The sequence below is a fragment of the Bactrocera latifrons genome, unplaced genomic scaffold (assembly GCF_001853355.1).
Source record: "Bactrocera latifrons isolate USDA-ARS-PBARC rearing strain unplaced genomic scaffold, ASM185335v1 scaffold_387, whole genome shotgun sequence".
Lineage (NCBI taxonomy): Eukaryota > Metazoa > Arthropoda > Insecta > Diptera > Tephritidae > Bactrocera > Bactrocera latifrons.
In genome coordinates, this window is record NW_017537031.1 from 85588 (window position 1) to 105221 (window position 19634).

Genomic DNA, 19634 nt, shown 5'->3' on the forward strand with positions numbered 1-19634 from the left:
GAACGATAACAATTTAAACCAGTAGCTCAGAATTAATTTGTATGTTCATTCTGCCAAAACATCACAGTTTCTGTTTCGTCCCACACGTCGAACAGCACGTTTATTGAACCTCACGTTAGATAAAGTTGATGACAATTCACTTAGGGGTCCGTTTTCCTAACAGGATTAACCGTTTCCACTAAGAACTAAAGTTGGAGAAGAAGTGTGTTGGGTCTTCACATCTGCAAGAGTCTGCAGTGCTTGCGAACTGAACCTACAACAGCAGCCATACTTCCACGCACTTTGGAGCTAAGAAATATTGCATTGCTTTAAGCGGGCTCAAACGTCGTGCTCGAAGTGCAGAAACGTTCTTCTGCCTGAAACCGTTGGCTCCAAACTAAGCTCTACACCTGAATGGGTCCATTTCCTTGGACCACCGTCAATCACATTATCCCATGTAAATAAGCGTGTGAGCCTGTTTAAGCATCGCAATGTGTTGTTGTAATATTTAAGTACGTACGTTTGATGTGTTAATGCGATGTGAACACTTTGTGGCAAGTACCCACAAACAGACAATTCTTATTTGTTCCCGTTGCACATTTTTATTGCACTTTTCTATGCCTTGTTATTATTATTATTGTTGTTGTTTTGGTTTTTGTTTTCGTTGATGAGTTCATAAAGTGCAAATATAATTGGTAAATAACGCAACTTAAATGACCGTTAATTACACAAAATACGCCGTTGCAAGGTGAAGCACAGGCGGCAGTGGCGAAGGCGGCAACGGCAACGTCAGTGAAGGTTGGCTGGCTGCTCGCTCGCCCGATCGCTTGGTTGGTTGTGCTTGCTGGCCGGTAATGAGCTTGCTCATTTGGTGCTTAATATAAAATGTCAACAATATTTAGTAAAATCTCAAATGAGAAATGTCTACTGAAATGGATAACTTAACTACACGCTGGAATACTTATTCAATTGACGCCTACTTGGAGCGGCTTGTTTGGGTTTGAGAAGCGTAAAGCTTTGGGTGTGAATGTAGAATAGCTAAGTGGCCGGTTCTCACGGTGTTTTAAAACGCTTGCATAAGTAAAATTCTCTTTGTTTTTGTTTTTGAAGTGTTAAGTATTATTGAATAAAGTAATTAGTGTTGAAAGCTTAAATACAAACACTTGAAATTCGAAGCAAGTGTAAGAAGCTCCGCGAAGATATCTGAAATTTTACTCAAATTAAGGCTTTTTTTTTTACGCAATATAGAAAAATTTTTTGACTTTGTCTATAGATCGCTCCCGAATTTTCCAGAAAATAATTTTTTATGGTGAGTAAATATGGATCATTGGGGTATTGTAAAGTGCAGTTAGTCAACTTCATTAGTTCGTAGGCCACAGCATTCACATTCATTGCAACAAAGCTAAAATATCCTTCACAAAGAAATAGGTTTTCATACAGGAACTTGATTTTGACGGTCCAGTTTCTTTGGCATTATATGTTATAGTAGTCTGATATCGACAGATAAAAAGCTTTTTAGAGAAAAAAAGAGTATGCAAATTTTCAGATCGATATCTTAAAACTGAGGAATTAGTTGACGTAGGGTCTCTGGCGTTGCTAGTGTGTAAATATCTACATTGCCTGGTCACCTAGAAATTAGGAATGCATTTTCTATTACTTAAGTTTAATGTCTGTCTATAAAATGTTTCTAATATTTTTACATAATGACATCTAGACATTTAATATTTTAATCTGCTTACTCTCGTAAGCACATGAAAATGTCACGCAGAATTGATTTTTTTTATTAGGATCTTTCATTTTGCACTGCAGTAAATAAGAAATTTATTAGTTTCTGTTCATTGAAATTAACTTTTATTGCTAATTTTACAAATTTTTTATTCCAGAGAACTCGAGCATGCAATTACTTGTTAAGAAAATTTATTTATCTTTAAATGGTTACAATATTCATATATAATTATAGTCAAAGTTTTGAGAAAAGTAATGTTATAACTTTTGAAGCTAATAAAAATTAAAACACAAGTTAATTCTTATCAATTATATTGGTGGTTTTGTTGCTCTAGGTATAATATTGCTTTTGGGTATATTTGTGTTCATAGTTCATGAAATTGAGCAAGTGAACCCACCATTGTCTACTTGATCATAAAAATTAATAAAATATTAGATCAAAAAACGAGTCCTCATTACTCTTTCAATACATTTGTTTAAGTAACGGTATCTAAATTTTTCAATTAAACAAAAACATAGTTAAAATTAAAAATTTCCAAAATTGTTTGGGGGATAAGTTTGGGGAATGTTTAGTATCGAGCCGGTTAAGTATCGTTTATGGAGAAAAACAGGGGAGGCTACCCCCCTCCCGACCCCTTATTGGAAAGGGGAAGGATCGAACTTTTTAATAAACCCCCCCTCGACCCACTAGAGCCCCTATGGACCTGTAGGGAGGCCTTTGAAAATGACCAAAAATCAGTGTTTTTGCTCATTTTTCCTTACAAACTGAAAGCAATGCAACCCAGCCAACATTTTTGTATGGACAAAAAATCAAAATAAAGAAAGCCAAAATGTTTCAGTGCAATGTATATAAATATTTAATTGCATCTATTAAAGGTTGAAAAGCATATATATTATTATATTATATTGAAAAGCACATATGTATATTCGACGATGACGTCGGCGAAGTTGGCGGTGTGATTGTAGTTGTCTTTGTAAAAGAAGCGTTTSACTACGCGCCATTGCGACTCAATCCGCTGCGTGTGAATACCATCTTCGGAAACAAAAGGGTTGGTGTCGTCGCTGTGATAAACTCTTTGGTGGACGTACCCAAAATTTGGTAATGCATCATATGCCCGCCAGCAGTCCGTCCGGACTATGCTTCCTTCAGCCACGTGCTTCTGGATCAATGGGATTAAAATGTCYGCTRTTCGAAGATTGTCAGGACATACTTCGAGGCGTATGTCCTCGCTACCATCTTCGATCATCCCAAGAACCCAGTGTCCCTCTACGCGCCTGCCTAAAATGTAAAAAAAAAACTTATTAGAGTTAAATTCATTGTATAAGGAAATAGTATTACCTTTGTTGTACTTCCGCCGCCCAAATTTGCTCTCGTCAATCTGAACAATTTTTCCCGGACCACCAATTTTTCCTTGTTCATATTGGTGGTCCAACTGGTATATTACCACGGCCTCTCGGCAATACCTATACCAGTCTGTTGTTGTTGCAGATGACAAAGTTTTCCCTTCATTTGTATAGTCCTCGCGCAATATTTGTTCGCGGGACATACGACACGCAAAGCAATACATCAAAAAGTATACCTGAGGGACACTGATGACGACTCCTTGTTCATGTGTGTGCAGCTCGGTGCCAACACGCATAAGGCTCCACTCAAACCGTGTAGACCGCGTTCCTGAAAAAAATAATATATTCCAATATTAAAATGTCTTATTATTTTTATTATTACTCACCATTTGCAATTTCGCTCATTGTTTTATAATATTTTTAATTTCAATCACGCCGAATAACACGGAATACGTATTTTGCATAACTTCAAATTTTTAAATWTGGGTACACATATGAAAAGTACCGTTATGCTWCCCAGCACACATATTAGATGGTATATTGAAATCGTTAAGAAATATAAAGCCTTAATTTGTTTTATACTTAAATTAGTAAAATAATGCTTTACCGGGATTTCCTCACAGTATTTTAGCATTTCATTCCTTTTCAATTTCCAACACCGGGGTGTTCAGAGTTCTTTCGCGTAGAACTCCTTTCTGTACTGGCGGCCTTCGGCCGCGCTTTAAAAAAATAACCCTGGCCGGTCCAACACCGGCTACGCCATCCACAGTATTTTARCATTGAACACCTTTTCGCGTTCTCTTCAAGCATTTATTGCTAAGTGGGTTTAATTTATTCCCTTTTRTTCGTGCTTTCTCGGTAATTTGACAGTTCGAATTACGCAGTCATTTTGGTTTTTCGCATTATTGAACTCAATGCAGAAAAATGTGTATTTTATTTAAAGATTTACAAAGAAATTAACAATCAAAAGTCATTAAGAACATTACTAGTGGTTTTTATAATTCATAAGTAATATATGTGCGTGAAAATGTATCCATAATTGGTTTGGTACMATGCACAACAGATGAAAATACACTAGCATATATTTAGAAATTTGCAAAAAATAGCATTTTTTAAAGTGAATTTGTGGAAAAATTTGTGAACCGATTTTTATAAAATATGTTTTAAAATAAAGTTCGATAATTTAAGCATACATGCGTGTTTAAAATTTTCCATTTGGTTCTCTCGTTTAGGTACGGCGAGCCAAAATTAACCGGCGCGATACTAAATACAACCCATAAGTTTCTCAGTTCACGTAAAAAAAATTTACATGGACTTAATTTTTATGATCAAGTCAACAATAGATATTTATTTTGTAGGATTATTTTAATACTAATTTTGATTTTACCTTAAATTTTTTTTTAAGAACTAGCAGTAAAATGCCTTCATTAGACGATCCGATCAGCCTTGATACCTTTCTTCCCTCACATTCCGTGTTGAACCTGTTCCTTACTATAATTTCCAAAATTATCCGAAAATTTATCTAGATTATTACGGAGAGAGTCTAACATGGATTTAGTGCTAAAATCTGCCTATTTGTCAGCATGTTTTGGACAATTTTTTCATAATTTTGTATTTAATGATTGATTAGAAAAATTTCCACCATCAACACAAACCTTTCCCAAGCTTCCGGAGCAGTGTTCACCTTGATATAATCTGTATCTTTCATCAATTGCCGTATTTGAGGACCATCAAATATTTCATCAATTAAGTTTCCAATTGTAAGTTCGGATTTTTTTGTTTTTTATAAATGACACCAAAACAATATTCATTCACGTCCAACGCTTTGACAAATTGTTTTATGTTTCCTAAGTGGATCAAGTTTGAAGAATCACTGAGTTCATTTTGGGAGAGAGACTTCGGTGTAGATGTTTCACTCTTTTATTCACATCCATTGGTAGACTCCACTGGTATGTATTACATGAAAGCGAAATTTTTATTGCGTAAAATAGAACATTTTGTAGACTTTATTCCTGTATATTTTAGCAGAGTCTACCACATAATTTTTCTCACATTATCGACAAGGAGCGTAAGAGTAAGGATCACATATCGTTTGCTTGCCCGAAAAAGATACGCAGAACCCTAATCATGACCTGAAAACTAAATATTTATTACCAACTAGCCGATAACTATAAAAATGGTAGATATGCAATTATTTAAAAACAAGCTAAGTTTAGGTGTAATTTTGCGATATATCCAGGGCACCAAAAAATGTTTTTTTTTTTTTTTTTTTGTTTAGAGCTGTGTTATTGACAATTAAGATTAATTCGAAATTATTACCACTTTGTAAAACTTCTGCAGCTAAATACCCTGAATCCATATTAACAATGTGTCCGAGTCGGTGCAATCGAGTTTGAGGTGTTGCTCAGTTCTGATTAAATTTGTAAAAATCCTTAGAACGTAGTTGTAACCGATCAGAATTTATATTAGACCAAGAATAGTTTAACTAGTTGCATTTTTCAGAAACTATTTTAAGAACCTTTTAGAGCGCTATAACCTCTGCAAAAATTTCGCACAGTATGTGCCTCGAGCGCTATGAATTTTTCGGTGTCAAGTCCACAGAGGATTTTATTTATGAATTTGTGTAGATTAACTGTGAGGTTACTGGAAGCATAGCGTCAATCTCATAAAAATTCAAATTAATAAATGAATTCGTCAGCAATGAACACAATTTATATGGAAACCGTGGTGGTTCCAAGACAATCTGCAACCGCTCAACTTTGTTCACTTCTGCCTTACTCTGAAACCAGTAAACACTTAAACCATCTATCATTTTCGTTATGATCGTTTTTTACTTAATATGTAAAGTCCTTGCTAAGCGAGAACTCTAGGATAATACTACAACCTATGAATCCCTAATTATATTTAAAACAAAACACAACTGTAAATACAACCAAAGTAGTACTAGTAATAACTATAACAGTTTTAGGCAATCATACGCATGTATAGTTTCAGTATAAGGAAGAAGTGAATGAAAATGATAAAAATTTCTGATAATTACAGGCACATAACTCAAAAATCACGAGAAAGTGAAAACTATGAGATCACCAAACAGCGAATACAGCAACAACGAAATGGGAGACACGAACAAATTCTTCACCACCAATTCTTGTGGAGCACAGTTGTTGCTGAAGAATGGTCATTTCAAGAATCTCACAAGTAACCGCAATAAATTCTCTCCAACAACGGATAAACGGATTTGAAGGTCTATTAAATAAATTATAACAGAAATTAATCCCAAACTGCCGAAAGCAAAAACAAAAATACATTTGAAAAGTGGAGGCAGTGGTGCAGTTGCAGCGCTTCCCATGCTGGGAGCGTGGACAGACGTTGGCTTTAGGTTTGTATCCGCTCGAGTTCTACAAGTGTTTGTATGTCGAGCACTTTGTCAGCTACAATTGGCTTTGTCATCGCAAACGATTTGAGGTTGCTATCATGCTAACCCTTCCCTCCGAGTTCGGTTGTAGGCTCGTATTATTTATTTGCTGATTTGGTGACAGTTTCCAATTTCTCAGCGTTGTTGTTGGTTGTGATTTGCGGGCTTTCTCAGTGCCATGCAGCTACCTGTGCCGTCCATACCTTATTTTCAAGTAACATTTAAGCGGCATAATTTGAATATTTACCCTTCTTCGCGTTTGCCGCGGTGTTTCGTAAATGAGAATTTTCACTGGAAATCGAAATTTCCTTCGTAGTTTATGGGAATGAGTAGCATAAACTATGTTGAGCATTCCTTTTTTCGTGTGACCCCGCAAGTCTACGCCGCATTTTGTTGACTTTTACACTCAATTGAACATGGATTTATAGTAATGAAATCAATTCCAATAAGCCGATGGAGGCATCAAATGTCGTCAAGACAGCCAACGAAATGATCTGACTTGTGATGTATGATAGGTGCGACGGAATGAATTTTTAAAATACCAAAAAAAAAAAACAAAAAAACAAATCAAAATTCGACTGTGGAGGCTTCCAACTTCCGTCTGCGAATCGCTCCTGAACCGCTACAAAATTGCTCCAATTATTAAGCGTATGGTCACTGCAAAATTGGGTCACTTACGACAAGAACAAGAGAAAACGGTCTTGATAAAAAGGCGATGAGTTGGCGCAAACAGTGCTAAGGTAAGCATTGACGGTCCGGAAGATTTTGCTAAGTGCTTGGTGGGATTTGTAATGCATAATTTATTATGAGCTGCTCTTCTACAGTAAACCTGCACTTTCAACAATCAGACCTCTACAATGAGCAATCGTCCAAAAGCGATCAGCTTTGGCCAATAGGAGAGGAATTGAGTTCCCTCAAGGCAGCGCACTTACATCTACAAGTACAGCGATTAGCCTGAAGTTTGTTCGAAACGTTTTTATGCATCCACCTTATAATTTTGACATCAAGGGATTATTGCCGGTTCCTGTCTATGGCGAATAAGCATGCTTGTAAAAAATTCACCTAAAGAGAAGCTTACCAAGATCGCCTGTTCCAGTTTTTTTCCAATAGGGACGACGGTTTCTTTTAGGATGGAATTATGAAAGATGACAACAAGTTATTGAACAAAATGATGCAACTTTAAATTGAATGTAAAACTAATGAATATCTTATGAAGCTCCACAAAACCAGAGACTAATAAACTCAAGTTTAGTTGGAGGCATATAATTTGAGTTATAATTCATCCAACGATCGTGGGAAAGAATTTATCGAATGTAGATGTAGCTAGACCCAAACGATTGCTATCTTTCACTTAGCGGCCAAACTTGTGCTTAGCAACCTCTAGTTTATTTAGAGGATGAAATTATGGAATGTTTGTTTAAGAAAATCCGTTAGAGAAAGATTTAGCACGAGTTTGGCATAAGGAAAATTAAATATTATAATAAGCCCTCATTATCAATTCTTATATAAAAGACCAATCTTATCTTATAAGTACTCATCGTATTTTGTGGACTACATACATATATTCAGCTCTAAATACTAAAGCCTCGAAAAGTTTAGAAACACATTTATTTTTCATCTCTTTGTACAATGATATACATATGTACATATAATAACTGTATTCGTAGATATCAAAAACACTTATCGTCCATCAATAGAGATTTAAAGTCGCCTTAACTTGATTGCTGGTGGATTATGCGCCTGACTGCGCTGTCAACTTACAGCTGAGCTAAGTGGATCTGAATTACACGGGGCCGCGCTGAATCGTACGCAGCAAAGCTAATTTATTGATATACGCGCACGGGGTATTGACCCAGGCGTGAAGAGGGAGAGCAAACACAACGAACAAAATAATAAAGAAAAAATAATTTCATAAGCCATTCAAAGAGTCGAAGATATTTAATGAAGAAAAAATTATGACTGTTTAGCCAAGGCGGCTGTGTCATCAACAATCGATCGCGTTAAATGGTTTAGCCAGTTTGGCCGCGACCTTCTGTCTGTCCCTTAATTTTTTTGTGGTTCACTGATTCTTTTTGTCACTTTTTCTTGTATATTTACCAAAGTTTCGAGGCATCCGCTTTGATGTGAGAAATATTCTCAGCATTTATAAGTATGTATTGGATTTTAAGTGAGTCACCGACAGGCTGCACAGATTCTTTTTCGTGGCGATGTGGTGTTTGAAACGGGAAATACTTCGGATATTTTGTGTTTAGTTTTTATTGTTGTAACATGAAATGAAAAATATATTGCTTTTGTCACAATTGAAATATTTTTTATTCAATTTCACATATCTCAAGCTTAACTAGAAAAAGCTTAAAATCGAAGGAAACAGAAGCTTGTGTTGAAATGATTATTTTTATTCTCTACAATGTCTTTCTGGACCATTTATGGCCGACATTACGATATAAATCGGTCTAATAGTTAACTATCAAACATTTCTGCACAAAATATGTCTTTTATAAGGTACATATTGTTTCTCGAAGAGTACAAGAAGAAAGTATCCTCGTAACCGTTAAGGGAAATATCTTAAAGTTCATTCAAGCTTTCTTGAATAAAATATTAAATCGATCTTTACACCATGTAAACAACTAACTACCAAAATTATTTAAGGGGGTATTCTACTCTAGAATTTTTAAAAATTCGATTTTTTTCATGTATTTAAAGTTTAGACCCTTAAGAACATATCCTCCAAAGGATTTTTAAAAATTAAAATTATTTTAAGAGCTACAGTTACTTTAGTGACTAATAAATGATTTAGACTGTCTGAAATTTGTCTCACTTTTTAAACGCGTTTTTCTCGAATCTACTTTTTTCCACACGGTACCGGCATTATCTCAACCTTCTTTGTGAACCTTCTTTATATAATCCTTTATCTTTATATAATCCTTAATCCTTTGTTTTTAATATTCACAAAAAAAGGAATTTCAAAAAAACAGCGTAAAAAATTATTTTTATTTTCAGGCAGTCGCCATTTTTCAAAAAAAAAAAAAATTTTCGTGTTCCCTGAGGTAGAGACTATAACAGCATCCTTACTGATTAAGAATTACTTTGGATTTTTTTTTTAGACCACCAGGAGAGTCAGGATCATTGTCACAGGATGCGCCATTTTCTTACATCTGTCTCTCAAATTTTTTTAATTTTTAATATTTTTTTGTAAATTTTTTTTTCTGTATTCTTAAAATATCAATAAAAACACCATAAATAAAAATGGATACTAAAAATATTTGTTGGTTTTTTTTTTAATAATTCAAAAAACTGCCCAAAATTTGATTTCTAGACTAGAATACCCCCTTATTTATTTGACTAATAGAAAATACTAAAAGCTTTCTGAAAGCTTTTTTATATTCAATTAATTTATTTTGATCTTGAATGTATATTTTTCGAGTCCGTATTGCTTTCTTGAAAATCGAGGCAATACCTAAAAATTAATGCGGTCTTGACACCATGTAATCAAAAAAATTTTTAAGATAGTTTATATAATTAATGGAAACTACTAAAGCTTTTTGAAAGTTTCATGGAAGTTTCGAAAAGCACTAAACCAATACAAAAAGCTTTTGAAGCTTGAAAACTTACTTCAAAATCGAAACTTGTAAGAACACTGAAGAAAATTTCAATGTTCAATTAATTTATTTTTAGGATCTTGGAAGTATACTTTTCGAGCCCGCATTGCATTTGCTTTCAAGTTCAACAACACTTACCATGATACAATACTTCCACCTCCTTGCAATTCGAACAACAGCGATGACAAACCAAACAAACAACAACATTCGTCACGAACAAGTTTGTTGTGTTGCTGAAGATCGTTTTGTGGCGATTAGAAGACAATGAATGCACGATCCACAGAGATCTAACGCAATCTGAACACCGATGCCGACTAAATACGAATGTGAGTGTGTATATATTCGCCACAATGATGGACAAGCGGATTAGCATTGTCGGTGTGGATTGATTGACTACTAGGTGGTTGAGTCGGAATGGTTTGGTTTTACCGTAACAGTCAAATTTGAGAAACATTCGCCCGGAATAAGGAGGAGGAGAAAGCTTTAAGATGAGCCGCTTCAATAAGCGCCACAATAAGTGGATTAAATAACCGATGGAATGCTGCTATTTAAAACTTGAGTGTAACAAATATTTGAAGGTGTCCGCTAAGCTTACACTATATGGTTGATATTTTGGGATTATTTAACATGTAGTCGATTTATATTTACCACACGACACACGCCCGCAGGATGAGGCTGACAGAACGAGGAGACTGCAGGAAATGTCTAGGGCCACGCATTGATAAGACTGCGCTGTAAGTATCTGGGATGCCCACGATATGATGCACTGGCGGAAGAATCGATAGTGAGGCCGCAGAGTTTGTTAAACTTCGCGTCAAGCGCAGGATGACAACTCCTATTGAACAGAGTAAGTGAACTCTATCTGGTATCGGAACAAAACTGGTCTATGCGTGGTTTATTGGCCTACCAGATTAACTTTACATAACTGATATTTACTCACACATTCCTTTCATAAAGTTTTTAGGGCTTTATCTTCCAAATTACCAAAACGATACTACTATATGATGAACGCTCTATGTTTGAAAAATATAAATGGAACATAATTTACATTTGTTATTTAGTAGATTTTCTTTATGAAGAGTTATACTCTTATGTATATTGTTTTTAGTATCGTTACAGATTTGGAGTGATCCAACCATTCGGCTAAGATGTTGACACCAACATTCTAATTTGTTCTGAAGTAGGGTTGATACTCCTAACAAAGCTTTAAGGTAACAATGGATCTTGAAATTTTCTGAAACTTCACTTTCAAGAGCTCCTAAAAATCAAAGAAAGTATCAGTGTATATTACAACCAATTATGCTAATGCCTTTAATAACTCTTTTCAGCGGTCTTATCAAGAACCTGATTCAACTGATTTTGAAAACTGTATAGTTTTGTTATTAATCCTTTCTTTTCTTATGCTATCACTCATAATACTATATACCATAAAGCTGAGCTTTCGAATCTCCAAAAGTGATGTAATATCGTAAATAGCGGCAATATACTTAAGAGGTGATTAGAGTTACTAATTACATAAACAAAGGAAAGCATGAACCTACAAACACAATGTTAGAGAAAATATCCTTGTTAAGAATCTTGAAAGCATGGAGCTTAGAATAAATACAAAATTTAATTGCGATGAGCTATAATTAGACACTCCAGATTGACAGCATCATCAAATGTCAATTTATTCCATATCCAAGATTCCTTTTAGGTCCACACAGCAGAAATATATCAATTACTGTAAGAGCAACAACAACAAAAGCACACTTGCGGCGATTGATGAATGAATCGACGATGACAACCAACTTTTCTCAGCTCCATTGTTTACAGTCCATCATTGTAGCACTAGTGCCAGTGCCGGCGAAACTGGCGGGCGAATGACCAAAACATTGGACTCGATGACATACACACAAGCCCGACTCGTGCAACGCCTACACAAATATACAAAAATAACCATAAATACATAAACAAACAGAAGATGAGAAGGGAAGCGGTAGAAACAAAAATAAAAGCAAACAAACTAAAAGTAAAGAAAGCAAGTCAGAAACTAAAAGGCTAATAATAACATAAATGAAAAAGTAAACAAATAAGTATGGAGCAACAACAATATCGGTGACAAAAAACTTAGAAAAAAAGTACTTTGGTATACTGGACTAGAAAAAAAAAAACTAAATGGTCAAAAGAAAACGTAGTTAGTTAAAAACAGTTTAAAAAGAAATTTTGGAATTCACCGTGTTAAGAAGAGGTGACAGCCACAACTCACCAACTAACGAGGGTGTGACCGTCAATAAGCTGCGCCAGTTTTGTGCTCGAGATTTGTAGATACACCAGCGCAGGCCAGCAGCGCTGAAAGGCGAGAAGACTTGTTGAATGGTCATGAGAACTATGAAAAAAGAAAATAATGGATTGAATGACAAAGTGTAGACTAAAGGTTGCGGGAAAAGACAGACAGGCAGACAAACTGGCGAAATAAGCGGCAGGCAAAGGAACCGGCGATGCGATGACACAGAGAAAAAAACATTGAAGTGCAATTAAAGAGATGAGCGTGTATCAGTGGAGTGCTGCTTTTACATATTTTTTTTATTGCGCTTTTGAAAGCGAAGTTTCGGAAGAAAAGAAAAGCGCAATGACAAACGAAAGTGCTGGAGCACTTAAAATTTGAACAAAAATATTTAAAGAAACAAACAAATAACAATAAACGTAATTAAAAGAGGCTGCAGAAGCACAGCGATTACATACATATAAATGTTAGGCAAAGTTATGATTTATACATATACATTCCAGGTGCATGCCCTCAAATCGTTGTCCTTCTTTCCTTTGTCAGAAACGTCATCAAAAGGTGGGTATCTCATCCGAGGCTGTGGTTTAGTTTTCATTGGTACCTGTGGAGAGGATGTTTCACCTTCTTATTTTAACACGCCTTCAAACGGGTGTTATTAGAGTACCCAGAGAATACTTGGTCAAAGACCGGAAGTCGTGAGCTGCATGAGCCATATGTAAAAGAATCGTTTATGGCTAGAACTTTCCTCACTTGCGTGAACTTCTACACATGACTCCATCTTCCATATATATAGGACGCTATAGCGATGAAATATCCTGAGCCCATCAGAAACTAGTTTTCCTTCAATGATAACCTGAGTTTCTCAAAAATAGAAAGAGCAAAGATAATTCAACATCCTCTCATATTAGATAACTTCAATGGCGGGAATTCATTTAATACCGGATTTTCCAATAGGGATTATATAATTTCTAAGGCTTGTTTCGGCCATTTTCAAAAATTTCAATCATACATGATCATAATGAAAATATTGTTGTCTGACTGATTTTGAGAAAAGATTTGGGTTTGAACTTGTATAAAATTGTTCTCATTGAAGAATTGAATCCATTGGACTACCGCAAACGTCGCGAATTTGCTGATTTTGTCTTGGAACAACATTAAAACGATAGCGACTTAAAAAGAAAAGAAAATATTTAAAACTGTCGACTGGACTGGTGCATAGCAAATCCACTAATTATTCATGAGTAACCATTACATTCACCAAAATTGACAGTTAGGTGTGGTTTTTTTTCTGGTGGAATCATCGGACCGCGCCTCTTTCTAAATGAAACTGGTGACATCGTCTTTGTCAGTGAGAACGGTATAGATCGATGATAACCAACTTTTATGATCGCAATAGGAAGAAGTTGATCCTGACAACATCTGGAGCTCCGCACCACAGAGCGCTTGAAACAACCGAATTATTCCAAGAAAAGTTTGGACATTCGTTTATTTCAAGAAATTGTGACATTGCCTGGGCTCCAAGAAATTTCGATTTAAGACCATCAATAATGAATTTTGTTAAGGACGGTTTAAAACTAATTTTTGGTCCAGAAAGCTAAATACTTTCAAACCTATATACAGGGCTTTGGATACAGTGTAACTTTGCGACTTTATTGTTTTCCATTCCAAAATAAATTTAATCTAACAAAGAATCAGCCTTTCAAAAAACGTTGCAGTAAACTTGTCTCCTCTTTGTCCCGTTATAAAATAGAGGAAAAAGAATGGCCGATAATAAGATACACGTCAACATATATTTTTTGAAAAACGACGGAGGAAGATTAAGAGAACATTCTTGCAATGCTTCGACAACATGCAGAACTTTACCCGCCAGTCAAGAGTTTGATCAAACTTATGAATCGAACTAATTTCAAAATTTACAGTTTTCACAATGGAATGGTTCTAAATCTTAACTTTCCCCACTTTAGGGATGCCACGGATGTAAAAATTTCATGGCAACTTACATGCTTTAACGAATATGTATATACTATGTGTCGAAAGAGAAGAAGCAACGCATGCGCCCACTCGCCAAAAGCTTGCAGGGGTCACAACATCAATAGTAAATGTTTTGTGCAMAAWAAAAWCTGAGRAAWCMAAAAAAAAAAAAAAAAAAGAAACCCCCCACAAAATTCAAAGCCTTAAAATTTATAATCATTTTACATTGTTGACAAGAGAATTTGATTTGGCATTCAAATGGTAAGTGCCATAGCCACAACAACCGCAACGGCAACAGCATGATAATTATGCATTTACACAGTACTTAAATTAGCCGCATCATCATCATTAACCGACTCAACCGCTTGCATTGTACTTTAATCGCTGTCATCTTCCACATTTTCTAGGCATTGTTTTGTTATTCTTTCATCTAAGCTTATTAAGTTTGCTTTGTTTTTATTGTAAGATGCACTACGCTGTTGCTTTGAGGTTTTCTATTATCACCCATAAAAAAGTGGCATCGATTACCTGCTGTGGGAGTTTTGGTTTCTTGGAAACCTGTTAATACATCTTAATTAGGTGCTAAGCCGCAATAACCGCATTTGACGGCACCGCCGTTGACTAACGGTATTGAATGTTACCTCCAGTACTTAATTTGAAGTGACCTTAAATTACTAATATTTATGTGAGAGCCAGATCACATAATCTTTATCATATTATTGAGAGAATTGAGAATCGTGGAAACCCAGACCATGTAACTGTTTTGCTTTCAAAATGTCGTGAACACTTAAATTCAGAGTGAAGACTCATAACACAACATACTTGAGTTTTTTTAATCCGTTTTATCCGGTAATAAAAAAAGGTTTTGGAATCATGTTCGTAGAACCAGTTTCGTTAATGTATATATCCGTATAAGTTATAGTGTTGGACTTTAGGATTTTGTTCTTAAAAACGTTTTGTTTATATATTGTGATAAACAAGTACCTGGTAACTGTAAATTATACGCAAAAATTTAATTATTCATCAATATTTATTTTGTCGCCTTTAAAGTTATCCCCATCAAATGTAATACACTTATGCCAACGAATTTTCCACTCCTCAAAACACTTTTCATAAACCCTAGTGGGTCCGCCAATTTTTGTTTTAGCTCTTCGAACAACTGAAAACGGGTTCCACGGAGCGGCAATTCTAATTTGGGGAACAAGAAATGATCACACGAAGCCAAAACTGTTGAATACGATGGTTGCTCGATTATAGTTATTTTGCTTTTGACTTCAAACTCGGTCACAATCGTGACTAGATGCGATAGTGCATTGTCAGCAAGTAAATTCCATGAAACGTCTCAGTACGGCCAAATAGAACTCCATATTGACCGTCTGTCCCGTCATTTTGCACTAAACCACGAATCGAAAAAGCAATGATCATCACTTTCCCCTCATCTTTTTCCTCCATTCGGATGATTGTTGACTTTTTTGAACCCATGTTTCATCGGTAGTTAAAATGTTCTCCTTTAAGCATGTCCAAAGAAATCAGTTTAAGGTACTCCTTTTGAAAAAAATTCAGCTTTATCGGACGAGTCGAGCATGAATGCGTTTCATACCCAAAAAAACCACCAAAATCATTCAAATGGACTTGCGAGAGATGTCGAGCTCTCTTACCATCTCTCTAATACTTGCCTGACGATTTTCATGCAGCATATCCTTCACTTTTTTAACATTTTCAACTGTTGAGAACGAGGCATTTTTTCAACGACCTGTCAACCGTCGTTGAAGCTTTTATACCCGTAGGCTTGTGCTTTTGAATCGCCGTAAGACTTTTCAACATTCCCTACGATTCCGATTCTGCTGTAAACAAACCGGATGGTAGATCGCGTTCACATTTGACATAGTAATTAAGGGCAGCCTTACCAACTTAGCAAAATATTATTTGAAATATCATTTACCCGGGGAGCTTAATTACATTTTCCGGATGCTCCGCTTTAAACAAACGACTATACGAATGCTTTCTCAAAATCTCAGTAAAAACTGCTTGGAGAGGAGTGTATTTGGTGTATAGGTGTTCGACAGCAGTCATCATCCTGTAACCGCAGGATGTCTGAAGCTTCTTCGTCTGCGTTTCATTACATCTCGGCGGCCATTTCGGCCAGAGGCAGGCCGATTAGCTTGTATCTTGCCAACAATGTTTATTTATTCTTTCCTCAGGTACTGCCGGCTAGCGACTTGAAGATTGGGGTGCGGCTCTGTACCTTGACAATAACCGCGATCGTATGCGGAGTATGATAATAGCGATGTTGACAGTCGAAAATTTAATTTTATTGACTGCGAAATAAAAATCCAGTCTGTTCGCCTTTATCCAGTTAGTAAATATGGTCGCTGTGGATTTAAGTGGTGATAGTGTCAAAGTTCTTTCAGGGAAGAAGTGTTAAAGATCCGGCTGTTCACCTTTGAACATGGTATGCCAATATCGTAAAATTATCTGCGTTAATGGAGTTTCGAAATATAGAAGTTAACCAATAGCGGCGATAGGGTGTCGTCCTGCGGAATCTCCTGCTTAATTTTTCTTAAATTATCTTTTTATATCTTCAGCTCTGCAGGGTGCGTAGATTGTTTGATGTCTTCTATGCAGTAGCGTTATGTGATTGACTGTGGCAAAAGTTTTTGCCAAGTACGCTGCTAGGATCGTCCACACGATTCATATTTAATATATCAGTCAATCAGATGTTCCCAGCGATATTAAACCAAATGCTCATACGAATGAGATTTTTGAGAACATTTTCTGACAATTCTATTTCATCTTCTAGTGCAATCATTAAAGTATTATTTTGATATATAATGATAGGCCTTTTCCCTAGAAACTCGTTTTTCTTACTTGCATTCTATTTCCAAACTGTTCTTTTTATTTTTTATTTTTTTTTTGTTTTACAATGTTTGCAATTGTAATAGAATTTATGTTTGTGTACATTTAGACTATCTCAATTCTTATACATATCAGTGACCTTAAAGAAAAACAGCTAAGAATCGAGTGAAGGCGGCACCGAATTATAACTCCATCATTGTTTTTGGTAGCAAATTTCAGCATCTCAACGTTATTTGCTCCAAAATCAACAATTGAAATCATGAAATATGATTGTAGCGCCAAAAACAACATTTAAAGAGTATTTTTCAAAGCCGACCAAATTCGACTTAAGCCGTTAGCCTTGTAGTCACCGATATGCATGTAAGTAAAATATCTTAAGTTGGTTAAAGTTTCTCGGAAAATCGTTGTGTTGGTCCGTTTGGCCGCCATACCGGTGTCTGTAAGGGAAGATCCTTCTGACGAAACTGTAGGGTCGGGTGGAACAATGGATTCTCCGGAGAAATAAGGTTACGTCGCATACAGCGGTTCGCGGTCGCACAAGGCCGGCAGTACGAGAGACTTTTGGTTGTTGCACTATGACAAGGGACTGTGGACGACCATGGTGATCTGGGCAGATTCCGATTTTTATAGGCATCACAACAGTCTGTTTGTGGATTCGTATTCGGGCACATACCCACGTGACAGCCATACTCGCAACTGCCCGGCGGCCACAGCATAAAATCGATCGATGGCTGCCATTGATCAAAGGAGGGTAGGGTGAACTGCTCCATGCCCATTAAACGTTGTCCATCAGCACAAGCGCCATTAGCGTCACATTTACAGTTATCACAGCTGCAGAGGAGCGGGGAGTGGGAGTATGAGTAAAGCAAAAATGACTATAGTTTAGGTGAATCCATTACTTACTCGCTAAACATATCTTATTTTCTTTTTTTGAGCTGCTGAGTCGGACCGTGGTGAGTAGCAGTTGGTCTTGATATTAAGCGTGATAAAGAATTGTTGTAATTTAAATTTTCTTTTCGCAACTAATTTACAAAATATTTCAAAAGAGGAAATTAAACAAAAACAAAAGGCAATCAAAATTTTCGAATTCGAATACTCAAAAATTATATAAGTACAAAGAAGCTTAACAAACTCACAGTACACTCAAATTGAAAACTATATACATAAGTATATGGATAGGGCTTATATCGTATTATAACTGTTTTCCCTCCATCCGTTTTTTAAACAAATTCTGACCATATTTACTTTATTTCGCAAATCTCTGGTGGGACCATTCCACAGAACATACTAAGAAACGAAGCGGTTAATGTCATATACATATGTACCATAAGTAGGCTTAAGGACTTAATGCCGACGGAAAAAAAGGTAAAATCGTTTTATTCGCAGAGGTTTTTATAAAACAATACGACTTTTGGTGAAACCTCTCGGCGTTTTTTAAAGACTTTTTTAATTAAATCTCGAAGACCGGCTTGAAATTTATTAATTAAGATCGTTTAACTCGCAAGTCTTTCAAAAGCTTAAAGTTTTAAATGACTATATGGTTGGCCTCGAAATCGCAACTTGCCAAGGTCGTTTCTAAAGAACTATCCACTTAAATATTTAGGGTAAGAGGCAATAAAAAATCGATCGAGCCGMAAAACCCATGTAGCCCCTTAAATATATGTATGTCTTAATGGTGGCCATTGTAGAGTGGTGAAATATATGTGAATAGTTAACTTAGATTATTTCAGGAAAAGTAATGTGTTTTATTAATAAAGTCTATAGAGGAATCAACAATCTCATCGAAACTACGGATGCCCTGATTCGAATTCTGCAGTTCAGAGAAAATTTCACAACAAACCTGTATTAGTGAGTAGTAGTCTGATATCTATGACCTCCTGAAAAATATACTTCAATAATCCGGTTGTGCGAGATATAAGGCGACATTAACATAGTTTAGCGAATTAAAAGACAATGGCAACGTTGGTTAGGTCATGTCGCTCGAATAGATGAAAACACTCTAGCACTGAGAGTATTCGGCGCAGTATTCGCCAGGGGAAGCGAGAAGGAAGAACGACTTTCTCGCTGTTGTAAACTCGGCTATAACCGCGTAAGCGTTGCGTTGTGCGCCAATAAAGAAGAAGAATCTAATTGTATTAAAATATTCGAAAGCAGGAAACGTACTCCATATTAGAAAAGTCAGATCTCAACAAGTGAGCGCAGAGATATTGGGGTGATAGTCAGTTAGAGGGGGTGCTTATGTTACAAGAGACGCCGACGATGCCATAAAATGTATTTAATTTTGCTGTGAAACCCAGTACCAGTAGTGATCGCCCGTAAAGAAATTCGAAAGTGCATCGAAATTGTTTCACCGTCACAGCATACAAAGCACCAAAGTTAGAGTGTTGCCACCTCATTGAAAATTTCAAAACATAAAAGTGAAGAAATACTGCAATATGTGGAGATTTAAGGCATAAGAAAGATTACTGTGATTTTGTGA

The 19634-nt window shown here is 36.0% G+C and overlaps 2 protein-coding genes across 2 annotated transcripts; both read right to left on the reverse strand.

Moving 5' to 3' along the window:
• Positions 1–318: 318 nt before the first annotated feature.
• LOC108972219 lies at positions 319–3453 on the reverse strand. The gene is made up of 4 exons (XM_018938742.1): positions 3435–3453; positions 3044–3376; positions 2794–2983; positions 319–454 (listed from the first exon to the last, which is right to left on the reverse strand). Exons 1-4 carry the CDS (start codon positions 3451–3453, stop codon positions 319–321), a joined length of 678 nt encoding a protein of 225 aa, XP_018794287.1.
• Positions 3454–17204: 13751 nt separating this feature from the next.
• Positions 17205–18195, reverse strand: LOC108972223. Its single transcript, XM_018938745.1, has 2 exons — positions 18059–18195; positions 17205–17986 (listed from the first exon to the last, which is right to left on the reverse strand). The coding sequence occupies exons 1-2, from the start codon at positions 18067–18069 to the stop codon at positions 17539–17541; spliced, it is 459 nt and encodes a 152-aa protein (XP_018794290.1). The 5' UTR covers positions 18070–18195; the 3' UTR covers positions 17205–17538.
• Between the last annotated feature and the right edge of the window lie 1439 nt (positions 18196–19634).